The sequence below is a fragment of the Caretta caretta genome, chromosome 6 (genome assembly GCF_965140235.1).
Source record: "Caretta caretta isolate rCarCar2 chromosome 6, rCarCar1.hap1, whole genome shotgun sequence".
NCBI classification, from domain to species: domain Eukaryota; kingdom Metazoa; phylum Chordata; order Testudines; family Cheloniidae; genus Caretta; species Caretta caretta.
This window is the reverse complement of record NC_134211.1, coordinates 67,060,838-67,081,032: the sequence shown is the minus strand read 5'-3', so window position 1 is coordinate 67,081,032 and position 20,195 is coordinate 67,060,838. Positions and strand designations below refer to the sequence as shown.

At 40.2% G+C, this 20,195-nt stretch overlaps 1 protein-coding gene across 6 annotated transcripts in view; it reads right to left on the bottom strand.

Moving 5' to 3' along the window:
• Positions 1-305: 305 nt before the first annotated feature.
• Positions 306-20,195, bottom strand: part of PTGR2 (prostaglandin reductase 2) — a 31,151-nt gene continuing 11,261 nt past the window's right edge. For 4 of the 6 annotated variants that reach the window (XM_048854212.2, XM_048854211.2, XM_048854215.2 and 1 more), the window contains exons 2-10: positions 14,085-14,161; positions 11,435-11,553; positions 9,290-9,481; positions 8,017-8,187; positions 6,664-6,873; positions 5,013-5,134; positions 2,395-2,482; positions 1,423-1,462; positions 306-435 (exon numbers count right to left, since the gene is read on the bottom strand). In XM_048854212.2, the coding sequence (XP_048710169.2) occupies positions 371-435; positions 1,423-1,462; positions 2,395-2,482; positions 5,013-5,134; positions 6,664-6,873; positions 8,017-8,187; positions 9,290-9,481; positions 11,435-11,553; positions 14,085-14,121 (1,044 nt within the window). In that variant the 5' untranslated portion in view covers positions 14,122-14,161 and the 3' untranslated portion in view covers positions 306-370. The remainder of the gene's footprint in view (positions 436-1,422; positions 1,463-2,394; positions 2,483-5,012; positions 5,135-6,663; positions 6,874-8,016; positions 8,188-9,289; positions 9,482-11,434; positions 11,554-14,084; positions 14,162-20,195) is intronic. The other 2 variants (XM_048854213.2, XM_048854214.2) reach the window with 2 other exon arrangements.

Below are 20,195 nucleotides of genomic sequence, written 5' to 3'. Positions count from 1 at the left end.
AAATTAGGATTCATATAATAATGCTCTGTTGTCTTGACTTGTATGCATGATGTAAAATGCCACTATCTAAGGAAATGGACTAAATGGACCAGTGGAAGAGTGTTTCAGGCTATGAAATGGAAGTATTTCAGGTACTGTACAGCCTGGCTTCAGATACAAATTTAAGTTTCTCAGTGGAAGAGTTTTTCAAATGTACTCTTGCCTCTAAAAATCTCTGCTATCGAAGTTTAGGGGGGGGTTTAGTTGTTGGTGCCTGCTGTAACAAAAGGGAAGATTAATTTAAATAAAATAATGCTTGTTCAGCATTCAAGATAAAGAGTCAAGTTTATTTTATCTTTTGGGCCACGCTCACATGAAGAGGCAAAGATTTTTATTCAGAAATTAGCACTATCTGTTTTCCAGTGTTGCCTCCGGTCATCATGGACTGGAAAGCCCCTTAAGAGAATAAGAATAATACATATTATTAGGATAATACCAATTAAACATTTATGCATGTAGTAAATTTTTTTTTTTAAAGCAAAACTATTAGATAAGATCCTGAGAGCCTCCCTTACTGGATTATAACAACGTAAAGAGAAATCAAATTTTGGACTTAACGTATAGATTCCCCTACAACACAGGAAGTTAAGATACCATAATGTTAGAACACAACAAGTTGCCAAAGGCAATTTAAATAAGACTTTAATAAATTAGTTTTAACATTTAAAATGCCTGATCAGACCTTTGTTTACAACAATCACGGTTCATTTTTAATTATTGTATGCACTGTTAGGATATGCCATGCAGACAACATGCAGTGCAGACACAATAGGAGGGCATATACCTGGCGAGCCTACAGCAAAGGCTTTTATTTAAAGCTTTGACCATGGGGTGAAGAGGCAGCTTCTAAAATATTTATTGCTTCAGAAATAATCATGAAAACTTTACATAAAAAGTAAAGCTGAATATTAAATATGGCTGTCCAGTTAGCCAACTCCCTTTAAAACAAATCCATGAAGTACAGTAAGCTAATGGTTCGAAATTAAACCCAACCTTTATGATTTACCTAATATTTTGTTCCCAGGAGTTTTCCTCTGACTCTGCGGGACTAAAGCATTACTTAAGTTGTGCTGTTACCTGCTGTAAGAATGCTTGTTTTCAAACCACAAGTTTTGAATGAGCTCGTTCTTTAGCTTTATAGCTTGGGTATATAAAGCCCCTTTTGGGTTTTTTTTCCTGTTTCTTATGGTTTTTAGCCACTGGCTGCAGGCTATTTTACCTCTCTTGAAGTGACATTTTGACCTTTTTTAGGCAAATAATTATAAAACCATGTTCTAGGAGAGAGACAAACATCTGAATTGGGGGAAAAGGAAAGGAGAGAGAAAGCTGTATTGTAACTATATTTCAGCAAAGATTATGCTAGAAAATAATTCAACATCTTACCCCCAATGTTTTCCAGGCCTTTTACCACAGTCTCTTTGACCTGTTAATAAAAATAGGTCTTGTTAGTTTTCCCTCCAAAATCAGTGTCTATCTGAAAGGGGCCATGAAATTGCCATAGTACTGACCAAAGATTTTAAAGGTATCCTTTACTCCACAGGGGAAGGTGCTCCCTTTTGGACCTTGCCATTTGGTCACGATGAAAGTAGCTATATTGTTCAAGCAGATTATTTTAAACCTGTAGGCTAATAAATCATTTAAATGAAAGATAGAACATTACTGCACCTCTGGGTGTACATGAATGTGAAGTTCAGGGAGGATGAGAAGATCAGTTGGGGGACCACATAACATGAGTAGGCCTCAGGAGAAAAGATCTGGACAGGGGGTACTTACCCACCATAAAGTAATAGAGTGATTTTTCAAGTCTGGATTAGGACCCTCATGTCAAAAAACTAGGATCTGGCTTTCTCTGAGAATGGTAGAATCTAGGCATCAGTTATGTGTGCTTCTAAAGGACCCAGTTCTATTGCTGTAAAACTAAATTCTCAGTAGCTATATTGCCCTTTCTAAAACAGTGCTGCTATGAAAAAAAGCCTTCTCTCCTGCTGGTAATAGCTCACCTTACCTGATCACTCTCGTTACAGTGTGTATGGTAACACCCATTGTTTCATGTTCTCTGTGTATATAAAATCTCCCCACTGTATTTTCCACTGCATGCATCCGATGAAGTGAGCTGTAGCTCACGAAAGCTTATGCTCAAATACATTTGTTAGTCTCTAAGGTGCCACAAGTACTCCTTTTCTTTTTGCACATACAGACTAACACGGCTGCTCCTCTGAAACCTTCAAGTGTGTTATCACTTCCCTCTCCAAAGTGAGGCACTGCAGTCAAAGTGATTTTGATATGGACAAAGAAATTAGTCTTCCTGAAAGAAGGCTCATGCCTATCAATAAAATATAAAGGTTCAGTTCCTACCTTCAGTTTCCCCTCTTTGATCCACTGACAGAGCTGTAGAATACTAGCTTCTTGTTTGTCCATATAGTTCAATACCAGAAACCTCTCCCTGTGAAAGAAAAGAATGGATGATGATTTAATAACTAGAGTGGCTGCTCAATATATTTCAAAAGCCTTTGAAATCTTTTCAGTTTTATGGGCAAATGTAACAGAAGATTTAGTAGCATCATCTATAGTTACATGTAGTTCAGTCAGCTGCTGGGCAAGCTTGCTCATACAATTCTGTACAATGAAAGCTTTAGATGAAACAATGTGGTCTCAGACAAATAATCATGCCTGTATTTCAAGCAGTATTGAAAGGAGGACTAGAAGCCAAGGAGTGCTATTAGAGCAGGGGTGGGCAAACTGTGGGCCACGGGCTGTATTCGGCCCTTCAGATATTTTAATCTGGCCCCGAGCTCCCGCCGGGGAGCAAGGTCCAGGACTTGCCCCATTCCAGCACTCCAGCCAGGGAGCGGGGTGAGGGGCTTGCCCCACTCTGCACGTGCTGTCGCTCCGTGCGGCTCCTGGAAGCAGCAGCATTTCCCCCCTCCAGCTCCTACACGTAGGAGCAGCCAGGGGATTCTGTATGCTGCCCCTGCCCTTAGCACGACCCCCGCAGCTCCCATTGGCTGGGAACCGAGGCCAATGGGAGCTGCAGGGATGGCATCTGCAGATGGTGGGAGTGCGCAGAGCCACCTGGCCGTGCCTCTGCATAGGAGCTGGGATATGCTGCTGCTTCCAGGAGCTGCTTGAGGTAAGCACCCCCCAGAGCCTGTACCCCTGACCCACTCCCATCCTTCAAACTCCTCAGTCCCAGCCCGGAGCACCCTCCTGCACTCCCACCCCCTTATACCCACCCCCACCCCAGAGCCAGCATCTCCAGCCAAAGCCCTCACCCCCACGCCCTTGCACCCCAACTCTCTGCCCCAGCCTGGAGCCTCCTCATGCACCCTGAACTCCTCATTTCTGGCCCCACCCCAGAGTCTGCACCCCCCAGCTGGAGCCCTCACCCCCTCCCGTACCCCAACCCCCAATTTCGTGAGCATTCATGGCCAACCATACAATTTCCATATCCAGACTTGGCCCTCGGGCCAAAAAGTTTGCCCACCTCTGTACTAGAGAGATCAGCTTAATATGTGACACTAAAATGCAGGTAATTTTTTTTTACACTTTTTTTCCCCCCTCATCCCAAGTGGAAACAAAAAAGCTAGATGATGAGGTCATATTAGCTTTCTGGCCCCCACAATTTTGCATCTCTTGTCATAGCTGCTGTGGTAATCAGAAGAAACAGCAGTGATACCAGTGCTGACTGGCTGTGACACACCGACAGGATTACCTGAAGGCCCAATTCTCTACTGCCTTTAACTCTGAAGTTTGTTAGGCCTTGTCTACACTGCCACTTTACATTGCTGCAACTTTCTCACTCAGGGGTGTGAAAAAACACCCCCCCCAACCGCTGCAAGTTTCAGCGCTGTAAAGTGGCAGTGTAGACAGTGCACCAGCGCTAGGAGCCGTGCTCCCAGCACTGTTAGCTACTCCCCTTGTGGAGGTGGGTTTTTTTACAGTGCTGGGAGAACTTTCTCCCAGCGCTGCTGCTGCGACTACACAGCCACATTAAAGCACTGACTTCAGTGCAGTATACAACTGTAATTAATGCTTAAGGTGAGAGCAGTGGATCTCAAACCAATATATACACTGTATTTCTGAAGCTTGTTCAGGTGTAGAATGCTTCAAGGAATGTGGCGATTTCATGGGATAAGATGGGAGGTGATCCGTTAAAGGATTGGAAGTGGTCAACAAAAGACTGAAAAAGTTAGACCTGATGCATTCGTCATCTGTTTTGGATTGTCCTAGCAGGGACCATCCTATAGGATCAGGTAGGCATATCAAACACTATTAATTTCCTGTGATTATGGGGTGGGTATAGAGGGGACCTTGAGCACTAGTAGAGTTTGGTCTTTGCAGTCTTATTTTAGTGTAAGCCTAACTGAGAGCCCACATTAATTTACATTCAGGAATCTTTTTCCTCTATATATTGTGTCATATTTGATATCCTCTTCCCTAATAAAGAAAATTAGTATTAAAAAGAGTAACTTAAAAAGTGGAAGATGCAGTGATCACAATACCTTCCAAGAAGGATTCTACTTAATTTTCTCTCCTCACACACAACTACACTCAGAGACAAGACACTTGCTACAAAACATCTGGTAACAGAACCTTCCCCATATCAAAAAGACTGACAGACAGCCAAAGAATAAAGAAAGTGACCACAGCTAAGGCATATATCAGGAATTAAAATGCTTTTAATTCTGCTATTAGTACTATTCTGCTGTTCGTACCACTTGAAGTCACAATTCTCAGTGTCCCTTCTGCCCATTTAGTGGCCTCCTCACCAAATGTTTATAATACAAACAGCTGTGAAACACAGAATCACCAAGTCCTTCCCTCTGTTTCAGTAATCCAGTGTTACCATAAAAATGCCTACAGTGGATCCAGAGTCCCTCTCCCGAGATCAAATATACTGATAATGTAAATTCAACACATGTGAATTTGTGTGTTCAGTGTACCATGAAGCTGGTTGGGAAGGAGAAATATACCTTGTGATATTCTTTGCTTTCTGTATTTCTTCTACTGCAGGAGGCAGTGGGGGAGGATAAGGTACATCTTTATTATACTGGGAAATCTGTCCACATAAGATGATATGGCTGTTCTGATTCATCTGTTTGAGACAACACAAAATGAGAAATACTACTTTCTTTGCCCTCAAAAAGACACAAGCCTATTAGAAGTTAATTAGACTATATATGGTAACCATGCAACAAGTATATTGCTCAAAGTCATTTTCCTTAGAAGAAGAGATTGGGAGGATAATTGTATACATGTGGTCATTCAGCTTGTAACGACATAGCAGATGGTTTAAAAACAGTGCAGTAGTGGGGAGGATAAGACCACTGTACATGTACAATTCAACAAGGTGTTAACTGAGTAACAAATATGAGGGATTGTTACTTTACTGAGTGAGGATGTTTACTGTAGAAGGAGAAACAGTGCAAATACTCAGCTGTGTAATGAAAAATAAAAACCATTCCATGTATCTGTTTTGCAGTCTTACACAATTAATAAATGTGAATTTTCTATTCTATTCTTTTAATTTGTGAAATAGGAGTAAGACAGACTGTGTCAATGTAGTCTCTCACTCATGAAAATATGAGTCCCCTCAACCACTTATATATGTGAAGTGCAGTACATTACACTCCCTTGCCACATTCCAAGTTTTAAACTAAAAACGAAAAAGGCACTTTCCTGCTCTCTACTCCAGCAGTAGAATAGCCTCAACAAAAAATGGGAGATCTTTGACTCCTGTTGCTGGCCCACCAAGTCCCAGAGGGTACCTGCTCTCAAGGGCTGACAGGAGTCACAGATTCCTGGAAATGCATAATATGCAGTACGGGAACAATGGGTATCAGGAGTGATTTAACAACTGTAATTAACTCTCCCCAACTATTTCCTTGATTGACCCTGGCAGCATTCAGATTGCCCAAATACTCTGGAAGTATTCTTCTAGTAAATACTACTACTAGTAAAGCTTGAGTAAGAATGATAATCCATTTCCCCCCTTCCCAGGAACTCCAAGTGATGTTTTCAGGAGGTGGGAAAACAATAACCAATTACTCAAACGGAGTAAACCTCATTCAGCTGATGATCTGGATTATCATGATAAGGGTTTTCCTTAGAGAAGAGTTTCATTGACTGTCTCACTAAGGTCTTGACAAGTGTCCCTATTTTCTCCCCTTCCCACCTCCAACTCTGGTGATACTACCAGAGAGGATTGGTTAGGACCCTCGCTAGAGCCCAGCAATGTTACTCCTTAACCAGCTAGAGATTATCAAAGTTGAAAAACAACAGTAATTGCTCTCTCAGACAGGCACCGTTGCTAAGGTACTCCCTTGTCCCTGCTGGTTAGGGGAGTAAGACACCAGAAGTAGAAATTAAACTCAGGACTCCTGCATCACAATGCAAAATGGCTACTGCGAGGCCATCAGGCCAGTCCAGCATGATAGGCTTATGTCTCTGATGTTTGGACAGTTTGACTCAATCACATTCAGTATGTCAGGTACATGTGGGAAGGGAAGGTTTTCCTATCTTTCAGCAATTAATGCAGGCTGGTTTATATTACACTCATTCCAAAAGATGCATGAAGAATTTGGGAGGCGGCGGGGGTATAAACAGGACAGCTGGTATAGGCACCTGATTTATAACTGCATCACTGATGTCTCCACCAACATTATCAAAGTAAACATCCACGCCAGCTGGGCAGAGTTCATGCAGCTGCTCTGCCACATTCCCCTTTTTGTAATTGATAGCCGCATCAAACCCCATTTCTGAGACCAAAATGGAGCACTTCTCATCTGTACCACAGATTCCTACCACTCTCGAGCAGCCCTCTAGGCGGCCAATCTACAAAAACACCATAAACAAAACAGTGAGGCCATCAATTTGCCCACATTTCAGTACCCTGTAATCACTAGAATTTTAAGCAGCAGAATTACAGACACCAGTACTTTAGGGGCTGAATACAATTTAAGACTGCCAAATATCAAGCACCATTTCCCCTCCAGTAATTGGGTCTCCAGTAAAAAGACTGGAAAATCAAGATGTAAATATACTCTGATTTTATGTATTTGTTCAAATGCTGTGGTGTAACAGTTCGTGTTTGAACTGGACCTGTTTTAAGTTTACTTGTTGGATGCTGTGTATATACCTTACTCTGGAAAGCTTGGGAGGATAAATAATATTACTACCTTTTTAGAGAACTGTATACCAATAAAATATAAAAAATGGATAGGAAAGGATAGGATAGGTCCATCAACGGCTGTTAACCAGGATGGTCAGGGACACAACTCCATGCTCTTGATGTCCCTAAGCCTCTGATTGCCATGCTCTCGGTGTCCCTAAGCCTCTGGACAACAGGGGATGACGGATCATTCAACAATTGCCCTGTTCTGTTCATTCTCTCTGAAGCATCTGGCTTCGGCCACTGTCAAAAGACAGGATACCGGACTAGATGGACCATTGATCTGACCCAGTTTGGCCATTCTTATGTAATGTCATCCAAAGCAACACATGAAAGTATTTACTATGCTTTTCACTGGCCATATCATCCTAATGCAGGGGTGAACACATCCATACTCCAGCAGCCTTGCACACAACATTTGGTAAGAATGTACCTTATCATAACGTTCCAAAGTCCATAAGATGGACAATAAACAATATATTTGTATTAACTAAAACAGGTAGGCAATTAGAAGTTGGGGGGCAGACTACTATGCAGTAAATCAGTTTGTTTACTTTCAAGCCAGTGACAAAATAATCATCATACTCAACTTTTCCCCTCCCAGTTTCAAGAATCTGAAGTTCTACACCTAAATACATTCAGCATAAATACCACCCCCCCCCCATTGACTGTGAGTCAAATTTACAGATGAAATAAGCAAGTGGGTGTAACTCCAGTGAAATCAGTGAAGTTACAAGAATGCACATCTCACAAGACAGAACTTAGAAGTAATAGCTCATTCTCTTGCAAATCTTAAACCTGTTTACCTGACCAGCCAGAGAACCACAGGCACCAGCAGCCCCACTGACAACCATTGTCTGATTGGCACCTAAAGACACATGTCCCTTCTCTTTTATTCCTAGAAAGGACGTCAGCCCAGTAATGCCAGCTGCACCAAGAAAGTAGGAGAGGTGTCCATCAACAAGTTGTGGATCAAGCTACACAAGAAAAAAAAAATTTTAAGTGACATTTTGGATTATTATTTGTTGACTGCAGATTTTAGGATGACCACATTTTAAATAAACACAAGTACAAAATAACCCAGGCTGTTTAGTTCAGACAAAGTACAAACCAGTATTCAGAAGCCTCCTGTGCACTAGCTGTCAGACCTACTATAATACTTCAATAACAAGGTAACAAAAAAGGGGAACATAAATAGGATTTTTTTTCCAAAATGCTTTTAACAAAAAGTCACTCACAAGAAACGTAACGATTTTTAGAAATTAGATGGTAAGATGTAAAATTATGCCATGGTAAAATACCAGTTCGGAGACAGAAAATAGTTAACAATGTTGAACTACACCCATGATGGTCTGAAGGATGCTACAGCAGGGTTGCCATATCCTGGTGCTGAGTTAATGACACAAATAGTCCTAAAACAAATGTTTCCCGAAAGCCAAGTTCCACCTCAAGTTGCAGAAGTTTTCTATTGTGAAAATGCAATATATTAAATACTGTATGTGCAGAGGGGTCAAGTTATAGCCATTACAGAACTGTGACTTTGAATAGCCTTACCTTTGTGGGTGTGCTTGAGATTTTACAAGGTTTCACTAATGTATGCTTTTTGCATTTAATACAAAATGTGTTAGAATCATAGAATATTAGGGTTGGAAGAGACCTCAGGAGGGCATCTAGTCCAATCCCCTGCTCAAAGCAGGACCAACACCAATTAAATTAAGAACATAGTAGTAAGATATATTGGTGATCAGGTGTCAAAAGTTCTACCTGGAGTTTGCATGATTAATGGACAACCTTAACAGCAGCATCAGAAAAGATGCTGATGAATTTATCATTGGATTGTTTAGTGGCAGGAAAAGGAATTCTAATTGCTTCTTACAAGGAAAAGAGAAATTAATGTAGACTTTGCCAAACATAATTGGATCTGCTTTGTAGTAACTGGTTGCTTTATTAGCACTGCTTTGTTCTTGACATCTCTCTAAAATAAAAGAATCAATTGTCACATGCAAACAAAAGATTTTTTTTTAAATGGAGAAAAATAGTGTACACACTAACTTAATTTTCTATAGTTCAGTATGTTACCTTTTGGAGGAGTCTTCCATCTAGAATGACCTTTGTCTGCCAGGGCCAGTTGAAAGAAGTTACAATATCTCCTTTAGCAAAGTTAGTATGTTTGCTCTCCTCCACAACCCCGATGCCCCCACCATCAGCCACCTCAGACAACTGCCAGGGCAAGAGGTAATCAGAACCTGTGTCTTCATTCATGCGGCAGCGCTAAAAGACAAGGCTCTAATGAGGAGATTCTTGCATGATGATGTACATGAGTTTTCTTTACATGTTCAGTAACTTGGGGTGGAATGCATTTAACAACAAAGCACAAAGGGCTACTCCAAAAATCTTTCAATAAGAACTTCACTTTCACCTTCTTTTCTTAATTCTTTATTTCTCCTTTCATTCATTCACATAGATACAAAGGGAGGACATTTTATTTTCCACAATAGTGTCACCACAAACACACACGCTGAAGCACCATACCACACAGAAACTTCTAGCCAATGAGGACTTGAGATTCTCTTCAAACCCAATCAACAGTACTTAATCAGATGAAGAGAACTTTATACAGAAACATGGGGTACTCCTCCACTAGAAGGGGCCAAGAATACTGCTCTTGCATAATCATAGCTCCTGCCAGCCCAGGGAATAAGAGCCCAGGATCAATAATCAAAGCTGGCTCTTGTGTGTAGGGTTACCAATTTTGGTTGGGCATATTCCTGGAGGTTTTATCGCAAGACAGTCTTTAATTGAAGACTCCAGGAGAATCCTGGAGGGTTGGCAACCCTATTCTCATGTAACCATGCAAATTATTAGTAGGCCACCAACCCAGACCCCAGGATGGTTGGTTTAAGATATTATGGGTTTAATATGAAATGTCATGGTTATGTTTTGAATATGATTTCCTATTTCTTCCTTCTGTGAAAACATCTGGGCTACTTGAGTTAAGCTGCCCTATTGGACCCTAAATTTTTTTTTTTTTCATTAGAAATCGAGCATTGAAAGTGGATGTTGAATCATAAATTGTTGCTGGAAAGGTAGCTGGGCTCTTGGGGGACAGGAATGCCATCTTTCACACCTCCCTCCCATCTCTCCTTCCTCCACATCATTCCTGATCTGCCTCTTCTGGGTGGGTTTTGGTGCTGCTGCTACCTCCTTTAATGGCACAGATGTGGGATTGACCTTCAGGTTGCTGTCATTGGCCTCTTGCTGTCTCACAACCTAGGCCAAGAGTGCAGGCTGGAGTGAATCCTGAAACCCAGATAGTTGTGCTAGATTCTGTGGTGGGCTGGCAGTACTAACTCTGCTGGATTTTCTATTAGAATTTCTGCCAAATTAAGGGCAGACTATTCTGTAGAGCTGCTGCTGCTACTCGGTTTCAGAGCAAAACTGTGGTGCCTAAAGTCCATGGCTGTGGGCCTTCTATGATTAGGGGAATCTAGAAATGTCAGGGTTGTCTCATTTTTCCTTTATATTCTGAAAAAAAGAGTATGTCTAGTATCCTTTTCTTCATGAAGGTTGAACATTTTATTTTACAGGCCCATGCAAAAATTGCTAAGGGTGGCTCTGTCTAGTTCCACCCCCAAATCCAAAGCGCTCCCAGCTATATATTGTTCACATGGAAGGGCTTTTGCAGGTATTGGTAGAAGGGTGAGGGAGCATTAGACAGCCTCACTGGCCTCTCCACATGCTGTGTTTGTTTTTTCTTTGCTCCCTCCTACACCATCCAGAGCAGAGGAGCACCTGGCCCCACATATGTAAGTAAAAACTGGATAACTAAATAGAATTTAAGTGTACTAATTTTGTGCTTGGAAATAAGGTCCAGATCTTCAAAGGTTTTTAGGCACTGTTTTCCCATGGAGTTCAGCACCTAAATACCTCTGAGGGTCTGGGCCTCGGTGACTACTTTTTAGGAGTATCAGGGAATTTTGATTTTTGCCTCTGCCCCACCCCATGACTATATATAACCCCATTCTTATATATAAAAACCTATATAAGCCACAGGCACATTAATGCCAAATTCCCCCCTAATATAACTCCACAGAAGTGAATGGAGTTATATCAGGGATAAGTTTGGCTCATAGTTTGTGTAGTTCACACTAAACATCCTGGTTGGCATGGAGGTAAAATCATTTTTAGAAAATCTCCTGACATTGCCTCAATTCTTTCACTTACCATGTAAGGGTCCACAGAGAGGTAGAGGGTTCGAGTTTGTACCTGTCCATCTGTGATTTTCTCTGGTAGGGGGACTGCTTCTATTCGGAAGTTTTCTGCCACTGGCACACCATTTTTACCTAGAATTATTTTAAAGTGAAGCAAAAAAAACAACCTCCAAACAAATCAGTAATAAAACCTTTGCTCTAACTTTCTTTTTAAAAAATTGAGGCCTTTTATTTAAATGTTCTGCTTCCTTTTTTAGTAAATAATTTAACTTTTTAAGTGGACTAAAATTCACAAAATTCCAGTTTGACATAGTATTCTTACATAGTATGTCTTGATTATTTATTTCTCTGAAACAAAAGAAATAAAAGGAGTTTTACGTACCCCGGGAAATATTTCCAAGGGTCTTTTCAGCAAGGGAGAAACTGACTTACAGCTTCATCTTGCAGGGTGGTGAGAACCCTAACCCTGATCCATGCATGCACTTAACTTCACAGTTGGAAGACAGGACACTGGGATAGATGAACCATTGCTCTGACACAAAACAGCACTTCTTATGTTCGAGTACCCATGCATTAGTGTTTGCAGGATCACGGCCATAATTTTTTTGGACTGAACACGTAGCTTTGCATTTTCTCATATTAGCATTCAAAAAGGCTAACAAGAATACTTTTTAAAATGTAGCATATAACTTTGCACAGAAGGTACATTTAACAAATTGGGGCTAAAAAATTAACCTCCTTAATAAATGAATTATTCGTAGTCATTTTATTCTTAGATCAATTTTCCAAATTAGTCTAAGTTTCCATAGGAAGCAAAACAAAAAGAATATGTCTTAAGGTTTTTTTTGTTGCAAAGACAGTCTTGATAACCTAAATCAGTTTGCCTTGCAGAATGGTCTTCAGCCACCCACAAACTGCAGAAAAGGTAAATTCACCGTTTTCCCCAACCCCATTCACTCAAGTGGGATGTGAACATCAATGCGTGCAGAGGACAATTTCAATGCTCTTAAGTAAGGACAGCTGGATTTGAGACGCTTTAAAAATGCTGGTCCCAGTTCTGCTCTCATACTAGCTTTACACCAATATAACTCACTTATGGCAACGGAATTTTTCCTGATTTGCACTGGTGTAAGTGAGAAAGGAATCAGATCCATGGTGCCTAATCTTGCTCTAAATTACACACATGCAATACTGCTGAATTGCACCTGTGTAACGGGAGAATTATGCTGTTTTTATACTTTTCATTCTGAAATTAGGAAGTGTCAACCGTAATTGAGAAAAATTAAAAACCAAAAACCAATACCCAAACACACTTACTAATTTTACTCATTTAACATAGTTTATTAAAAGACACATGAAATTATAATTGATAGGTATACATATAATTTGAGACAGAAAATGTATTCATGCTAATATTTTTTACACATAATGATAAGTTCACTTTACTGCATCACAGTCTGGACAGTCAGGTTAGGAACTCAACACCACTCCTAAATTCTGAACAGTCACAGAGCTATAAAGTTTTATCAGGGCAGGTAAGAAAAATGTGGCAGAGATCAAATCCAAACTTGGCTCATATAAATTGAGTTGTTCTTATTTTCCAAAGACAATGACATACTTGCGTAGCGACAAAATTCTGATTAGCCCCTCACACAGAGGTGGCATTGGACCAGTTTCTCTGGTCTGGTACAGCCTCTCTGTGCCATTTCCAGAAACCTGGTGGGTCTGGCCAGATGGACTCTATACCACTTCCTTTTGTGGCCTCCCTTGACACAGAAGTCTTGCCAGAGAAAAGACAGTGTGGCCAGAGTGCCAGTATGCTTTAGATATTCCTCACTGCCACAACAGCCCTTTGGGGCCATAAGCAACTATGCTTAACTTAGAAAAGTCCAGATGCTGTGGTAATTCCCAGGATTAGAGAGCTTCTCTCCAGGGTCTGTGCTAAGTGCCCCGCAGCCAGACCTAAGAACTGGGGCCATTTCTGGCGTTAACTGAACAAATTTAGGTCATTGATTGATCCTTCACTCACTTCAGAGAAACACTTATCTACAGGAGATACCACTGTCGTTTTTACCTGCAAAAACTATTTCCAAACTGAGAAATATCCAAAAATGTCAACATTTTTACTGGTTCTGCAGCAGCAAACTAATAAACACTATTCCAAGAGTTGTTCTGACATCTACAGTGATGCAAGTGCATAAGCAAAGAAGTAAACAACAAACAACAACAAAAGCCATGTAAATTTCAAGCTCTTTAGAAACATGGGAGGAAGCAGAGATTCAAAATTTGCCAAAAGAAAAGGACAAAAGTCAGCAGAGAAGCATATTATTTTCAATCATCTCAATTACAAATAGCAGAGTAAAATGAGAACAAATTTTAAAGCTAAAAAACAGTAAATGATAGCGTGCCTTTGGCTATTGCCACTGAGTCACTAATGTTACACCTAACTCTATAATACATATAGACTGTGTTTTTTCTTGCCTAAAAGTTTGAAGACTGCATATACAGGCTCAATAACTACACTTCTATCATAAACCTCTTTTTCTATTGCACATTACTTTCTGTCAATATCTCATGTTACTTTCCTCCATTTCCCTCCCCATTTAGGAGTATTACACAATTATACAAAATACACTGATCTTTTGTTAGAAATAAATACATACCAGGACGTGAGTTCAACACCACTCTTTGTATAATCATTACCACTTTGGCAGGAATTCCACGCTGTATGTCAGTAACCCTGTAAAGCAAAAGCTGTTTGAAATGCATGTCAAATTTATACAATTTTCTTACTGAGAAACATTTTGGGGGTGAAGTATTCAGTAATTTGAAACTCAGAGAAAAACAATTTAAATTCCACATGTGGGTCCAATGGAGAGCAAAACATTCAAGTGGTCTCATAGACAGTGGCTGCGGTTGAAGTCACAACTGACTACAGATAGCTGCATATCTTTTGCTTCTTGAGGTGGGAGAAGCCTGCCATCCTTCACTTTTGCTCTGCAACTATTCTGTTAGCAAGGATAATGATGGGAAACTGATTAAGGAATACAGAGTGTGAAAGAAGCAGGAAAAGAGCTAAATGAGAAAAATTTACCCAGAATGATTAACTTATTTTTAAAATGACTGACTTCAGTAGGGTAATGATTTCACTCCCAGTTCCTTTAAACTTATAAATGAAGCCCATGCTTAACTGTCTCTGCTGACAGGTATACCAGATATGTTAGAAAAAACTCTCTCTTTCAGCATAGCTGGTTTTTCTTGACATGAACTGGCATTCCATAGAAAACTATTGTTAAATTGAATTCAAATTTCAGCAGCAAAGGGAGTAAAAAAAGATTAGCTGTGAAGGTCTGGCCCCATTTAAGTTAATTTTGTCATCTACTTTGATAGAGCCAAGATTTCACCCCGTAGCCCAATGACATCTTCTGGAAAGGCTTTAGGAGACAACTAAAGGTCTCAGTCCTGAAAACACACATGCAATTTTACATACGTGTATCATCCCACTCAACTCAATGTCAGGTAGTTTGGACCCAAAAATTAGCGTTTGGAAATAAGTTTTATAAAATATATATTATCTGTAAAAACTGAAAAAGGTTTTGTTTATATTTAAATATTCCTCTGCAGTGATTGCAACACAAATCCAAACACCACTGTAATAGTATGTGAAATCAGGAAGTAAAACAGCCTCGTCTGCTTTACTTTTTACCCTTCACTCATTCAGTTTGGACAATTAAACAGCAGTAAAAGTGAAAAACAAATTAGATTTATTTAAAAAATCCAAAAACCACAAACCCTTTTTAATATCTCATATTAATTACAGATTTCAGAGTAGCAGCCGTGTTAGTCTGTATCCGCAAAAAGAAAAGGAGTACTTGTGGCACCTTAGAGACTAACAAATTTATTTGAGCATAAGCTTTCATGAGCTACAGCTCGCTTCATCAGATGCATGCACTGGAAAATACAGTGGGGAGATTTTATATACACAGAGAACATGAAACAATGGGTGTTACCATACACACTATAACGAGAGTGATCAGGTAAGGTAAGCTATTACCAGCAGGAGAGAAAAAAAAAACACAACCTTTTGTAGTGATAATCAAGGTGGGCCATTTCCAGCAGTTGACAAGAATGTGTGAGAAATGGGGGGGGGGGGGGGGAATAAACATGGGGAAGTAGTTTTACTTTGTGTAATGACACATCCACTCCCAGTCTTTATTCAAGCCTAAGTTAATGGTGTCCAGTTTGCAAATTAATTCCAATTCAGCAGTCTCTCCTTGGAGTCTGTTTTTGAAGTTTTTTTGTTGAAGAATTGCCACTTTTAGGTCTATAATCGAGTGACCAGAGAGATTGACTGGTTTTTGAATGTTATAGTTCTTGACATCTGATTTGTGTCCATTTATTCTTTTACATAGAGACTGTCCAGTTTGGCCAATGTACATAACTCCTTTTCATATTAATTAATGTCCCTATTAAAAAAATGAAAAACACTGAGGTACCTAATCTAATTTCAGTATGGATTTATATCCATGTTAAGGGAGGGTAAACATACACCCCAACATACAAACATATAGCTAAATATAGAGAAATAAGATTAGACAGCTCATTACATTGAACAACCTAAGGTGAAGGGATGTATGTAGGTCTCACACAGTCAAGTAAAAGGTAGACATGCCAGTGACATCAATAAATAAATAAATTACATTGCACTAAAGACTGCCATTTAAGATATGTTTTTCAATATGAGGTAAGAGACAGCAATATAAGGCAACTCAAGTATTGCTCTCCATGAAGAGGAGAGAAGAAATATCAGGTCTTTGCTTCAGCAGCACATTTTTCTTCTGAGAAGGGTCAAGGGCAGGGGTGAAAGTAAAGGGGTACAGGTCGGTACGGCGTACCGGTAAAAGGCAGCCGCCAGTACGAGCCCCTACCACTGACTTTAAAGTCACTGCCCCTTTTGCGCCCCCTCGCCCCCCATCGGCAGCCCTGCCGGGTCCCTACCAGCAGGGCCGCCAATGGGGAGGCACAAAAGGGGCAGTGATGACCCAGCAGGGCTGCCAATGGAGGTTGCAGAAGGGGCAGTGATGGCAGCACTTAACATCACTGTTCTTTTTGCCCCCGGCTGCTGATGGTGGGGGAGGAGGAAAGTAGCAGCTGCCCTGGGGCCACAATTTTAAAGGGCCTGGAGCTCCAGCCGCTGCTGCTGCTACTGTGGCAGCACCGGCTGGAGCCCTGGGCCCTTTAAATCACTGCTGGAACCCCCGGTGGTACGGGCCAGGGAGTGCAGATGGGAAACACTGACACCCAAGCCCCGCCCCTTCCACCCAAGGCCCTGCCCCCTCTGGGCAGGCAAGAGCAGCCCCATACCAGTAAGAGCTGGATTTTATTTTCACCCCTGGTCAAGGGTGAGGAAGAATTTTACACCACTAGAACTGTTTTCCTGGGAGGTTTCCCCTTGCATTTCAATGGGGGAATGAAATAGAGGACTGGACATTTGTGTCCAGCACTGACTGAGTCTTTGCTACTGAAAATGCCATGGTGATCGATGTGATATAAACCTAATTAATAAAGAGAAAATTACAATCTCATGGGCTTCCAGGATTAAGAATAAAATAAAAATGTTCCTCTTACTAACATCTAGATTACATACTTCTTGCTCAGCTATGCTCCATAAACATTAACCTCCATTAACATCAAGGACATTAAAAAATAAAACATGATAGCTGATATCTGTCACAATGTTTATTTTGTTGATGAGAACAACTAATCAGATTTAGTGATCATTTTTTCTTTCTGGACTCATCTGTTTAGTTTGGAGTGCTTGTTCAAGACTTTATTCTTGAATGTTAGAAAATACAAAAAGTAAAATAAGCGTGTGTGTGTTTTATATATAAATAAATGGGGGGGATTGAGCATAACAAGAATATGCACATCTCCTCTCCTAAATGGGGTAGGAATGAACATATGCAGGTCCCTCTCCCTTTCTCAAAAAGAAAAAAACCAAATGCATGGCCTCCCATCTATATTTGATATATGCATGGGGTGTAATATTTGTGTTTATTTGCCATTATATTTTCAAATGCTGTTTATGAGAATAAAATTACATGAGATCTGGTTTTCTTCTGATATTTCAGTTCCCAAGTGGTGCAAAACTATGAAATGTGGAATTCTTAAACACCAGCTTAGTGAGCTTGCTGTTATGGGCCCTCCGTAGAGTCTCTCCTCTTCAAGTCTGATCCATCCACTAAAGCCAGTCACCACTGATCCATCCACTAAAGCCAGTTGGCTGCTCTGAAGGTGAAGAAGGAGGTGGCTGATTTGCCACCACAAATGTTACAGATTATTTTAAATGTTTGTATATTGATTTATCAGCCGCTGGTATTATACCCAACTCATATCTATGAATAATTACACTATATATGGTAGCCCACACAGCTCTCCACAACAAAACCAAGTTACCACAGTATGGTTAACAACACATAAAAACTTTGTAACTTTTGTTATGGCTGCAAGTTTACCAAATAATGTTACAGTTAAAATCTAAACATTTAAAAGTACAGAGATTAACATTTAAGAGAAGGTTCATAAATATTCAAATATCCATAGAGTTTCTTAACTAAACATACAGATGTAAACTATGAAGAACAGTAGCCCAGTGGCAAGGGTACTAGCCTAGAACTTGGGAGAGCTCAGTTCAACTCCTACTCTGCCACAGACATGCCTTGATGTGGCCCTCTGTACCATTTAATCCCTAGATAGAATTGGAAAAGGGGTGTCTGCAGACAGAGTAAATGCACAGTTCCCAGGCACCGCAGAATAGTTCACCATCTTACTACTGCATAAACCTTTATGAAGGACTGCAATGGGGGTGAACTAAGGAGGAGTCAAGGGATCCACATTTATGCTGATCCAGTGGCCCAAACATCCCATGCAACTGGTATGAAGAACTGTCACTTTCATAGCCCATAGGCTGAAATAGTAGCCATGGGAGTCTCTGCAGCAGCCCCACTCAACAGCTCTGGGTTTTGGGTATAAGGAATGGATTTCACCTCCAAAAATCTCTCCACACTCCACCCACTTAAAGCTTAAATTCCCAGGTTTTATGTAGGTGTAATGGATTTCACCCACAGACATCATGTAGTTATTTTAATATGGGCCTGAGAGAGAAATTATGTTTGTGTGTGCATATTTTTGACAATCTTTGTAATTCTGAAGTCAATACGCAATTGTATTATGAGAATGGAAAGAGTATTAACAGGGGCCAATTAGTAATTCTTAAATATATATGTATTTCTACCCTCCCCAACACCTGCTCTGTATTGTGGCACGCAGTAAGTGCAGACCTCAAAATACTCAGCTCCATCTGGAAATTCCAGTGTGTTAGTGAGTGTTGAAGTTATTTAAACATATTCTTACCACCTTAGCACCAACGCATTTTTTAAAATCACTGATTAACAAACAAAAATATTAAAATACAGGAAAACAGCACATTTGCAGGAGTGCACAGGAAGATGAGAGAGAGAGAGAGAGAGAGGGGCATCTAAGGAGCAAAATTTTAGATTACTTATTTGAAGGTCTGAAGTTCTTGGGGGACAGGAATACCGTTAATATCCGAGTTCAGCTTACTGATCTGTGGTTGATAAACTTGTACAGCAATGCCATTTGGAGACCTTCTCTGATATAGTGAGTGGGTGGTGAGAGAGTAAGGGGGAAGATGGTGATTGAAGTGTCACTGTATGGCAGCTGTCACAGTAAAAGATAATTATGGAGATGGACATTTATTTCTCAGTACAACTGCACTTATTCCAGGCTGCAAGCCAATAAACCATTACACAAGTTAAAAAAGCTAGACACATTAATATCACAATGTAACATGAAGCACCAATATCTTCCAACATTAAAAAGCAATAGAGACTTCATAAGAAAAAAATACGGTCACACCTTTTAGCACCATTGGATTATGGGAGTCTTTTGCAGGGACTGAAAGGAAAAATATTTTGCTTTAAAAAGTGAAAGAGTATTTACATTACTGCCTTGAATACATGTGTCATGTCAATATGAATGCTATTTCTAAGGAAAATTGTATTGGTTCAGTTCTTTGGGATAAGATGCTGCACACTTTAACAGATTAGACTTTTCAAATAATAATGGATTGAGTGTATTAATTGAGAATGTTCTTTTATCACATTCAGGGTATAAATTACAGCAAGGTTAAAAAGCCATGACTGAATGCCAGCAGCATTTGAGTCATGCTACAGCAGCATTAGAGAGTGTAACAGCAATATCCCCAGAGGAATCTCAACTATGTTCTCTGTCCTACTTTTACTTTTCCACGTCTCTTCCCATTTTTGCAAACAGGCATACAACAACCCTTTTAAAAATGTTACCCGGATTTTAAAGGACTAAAATACATTAGTGAAGATGACCATGTTGTGGGCTTTATTTTGGAAAAAAAAGTCAATGCTTTTTTGTTTTCATTTGTGTATTGGTAACACCATTTATTATTGAGGTTTCCTAACACTTCCCATTATAAGATGGTGCTTTCAGTTGCTTATAATTTTGCCAAAATTTAACCACTAGGGTTGAAATGTTATATGCCAGGTGTCTGTCTCAAGCTGAATTTTTCTGGAAAGTTTCAGCCAAAAAGGTTCAGCTGTTTCTAAGAAAAAGACCGGGGAAGCACGTTTCCCATGTTAAAAAGTTCTGGCAACTCTTTCTTTGTGACTCTGCTAGTGCCTCCTGCTTTGGAGCAGGGGCTTGAAATTTGGCAGAGGATG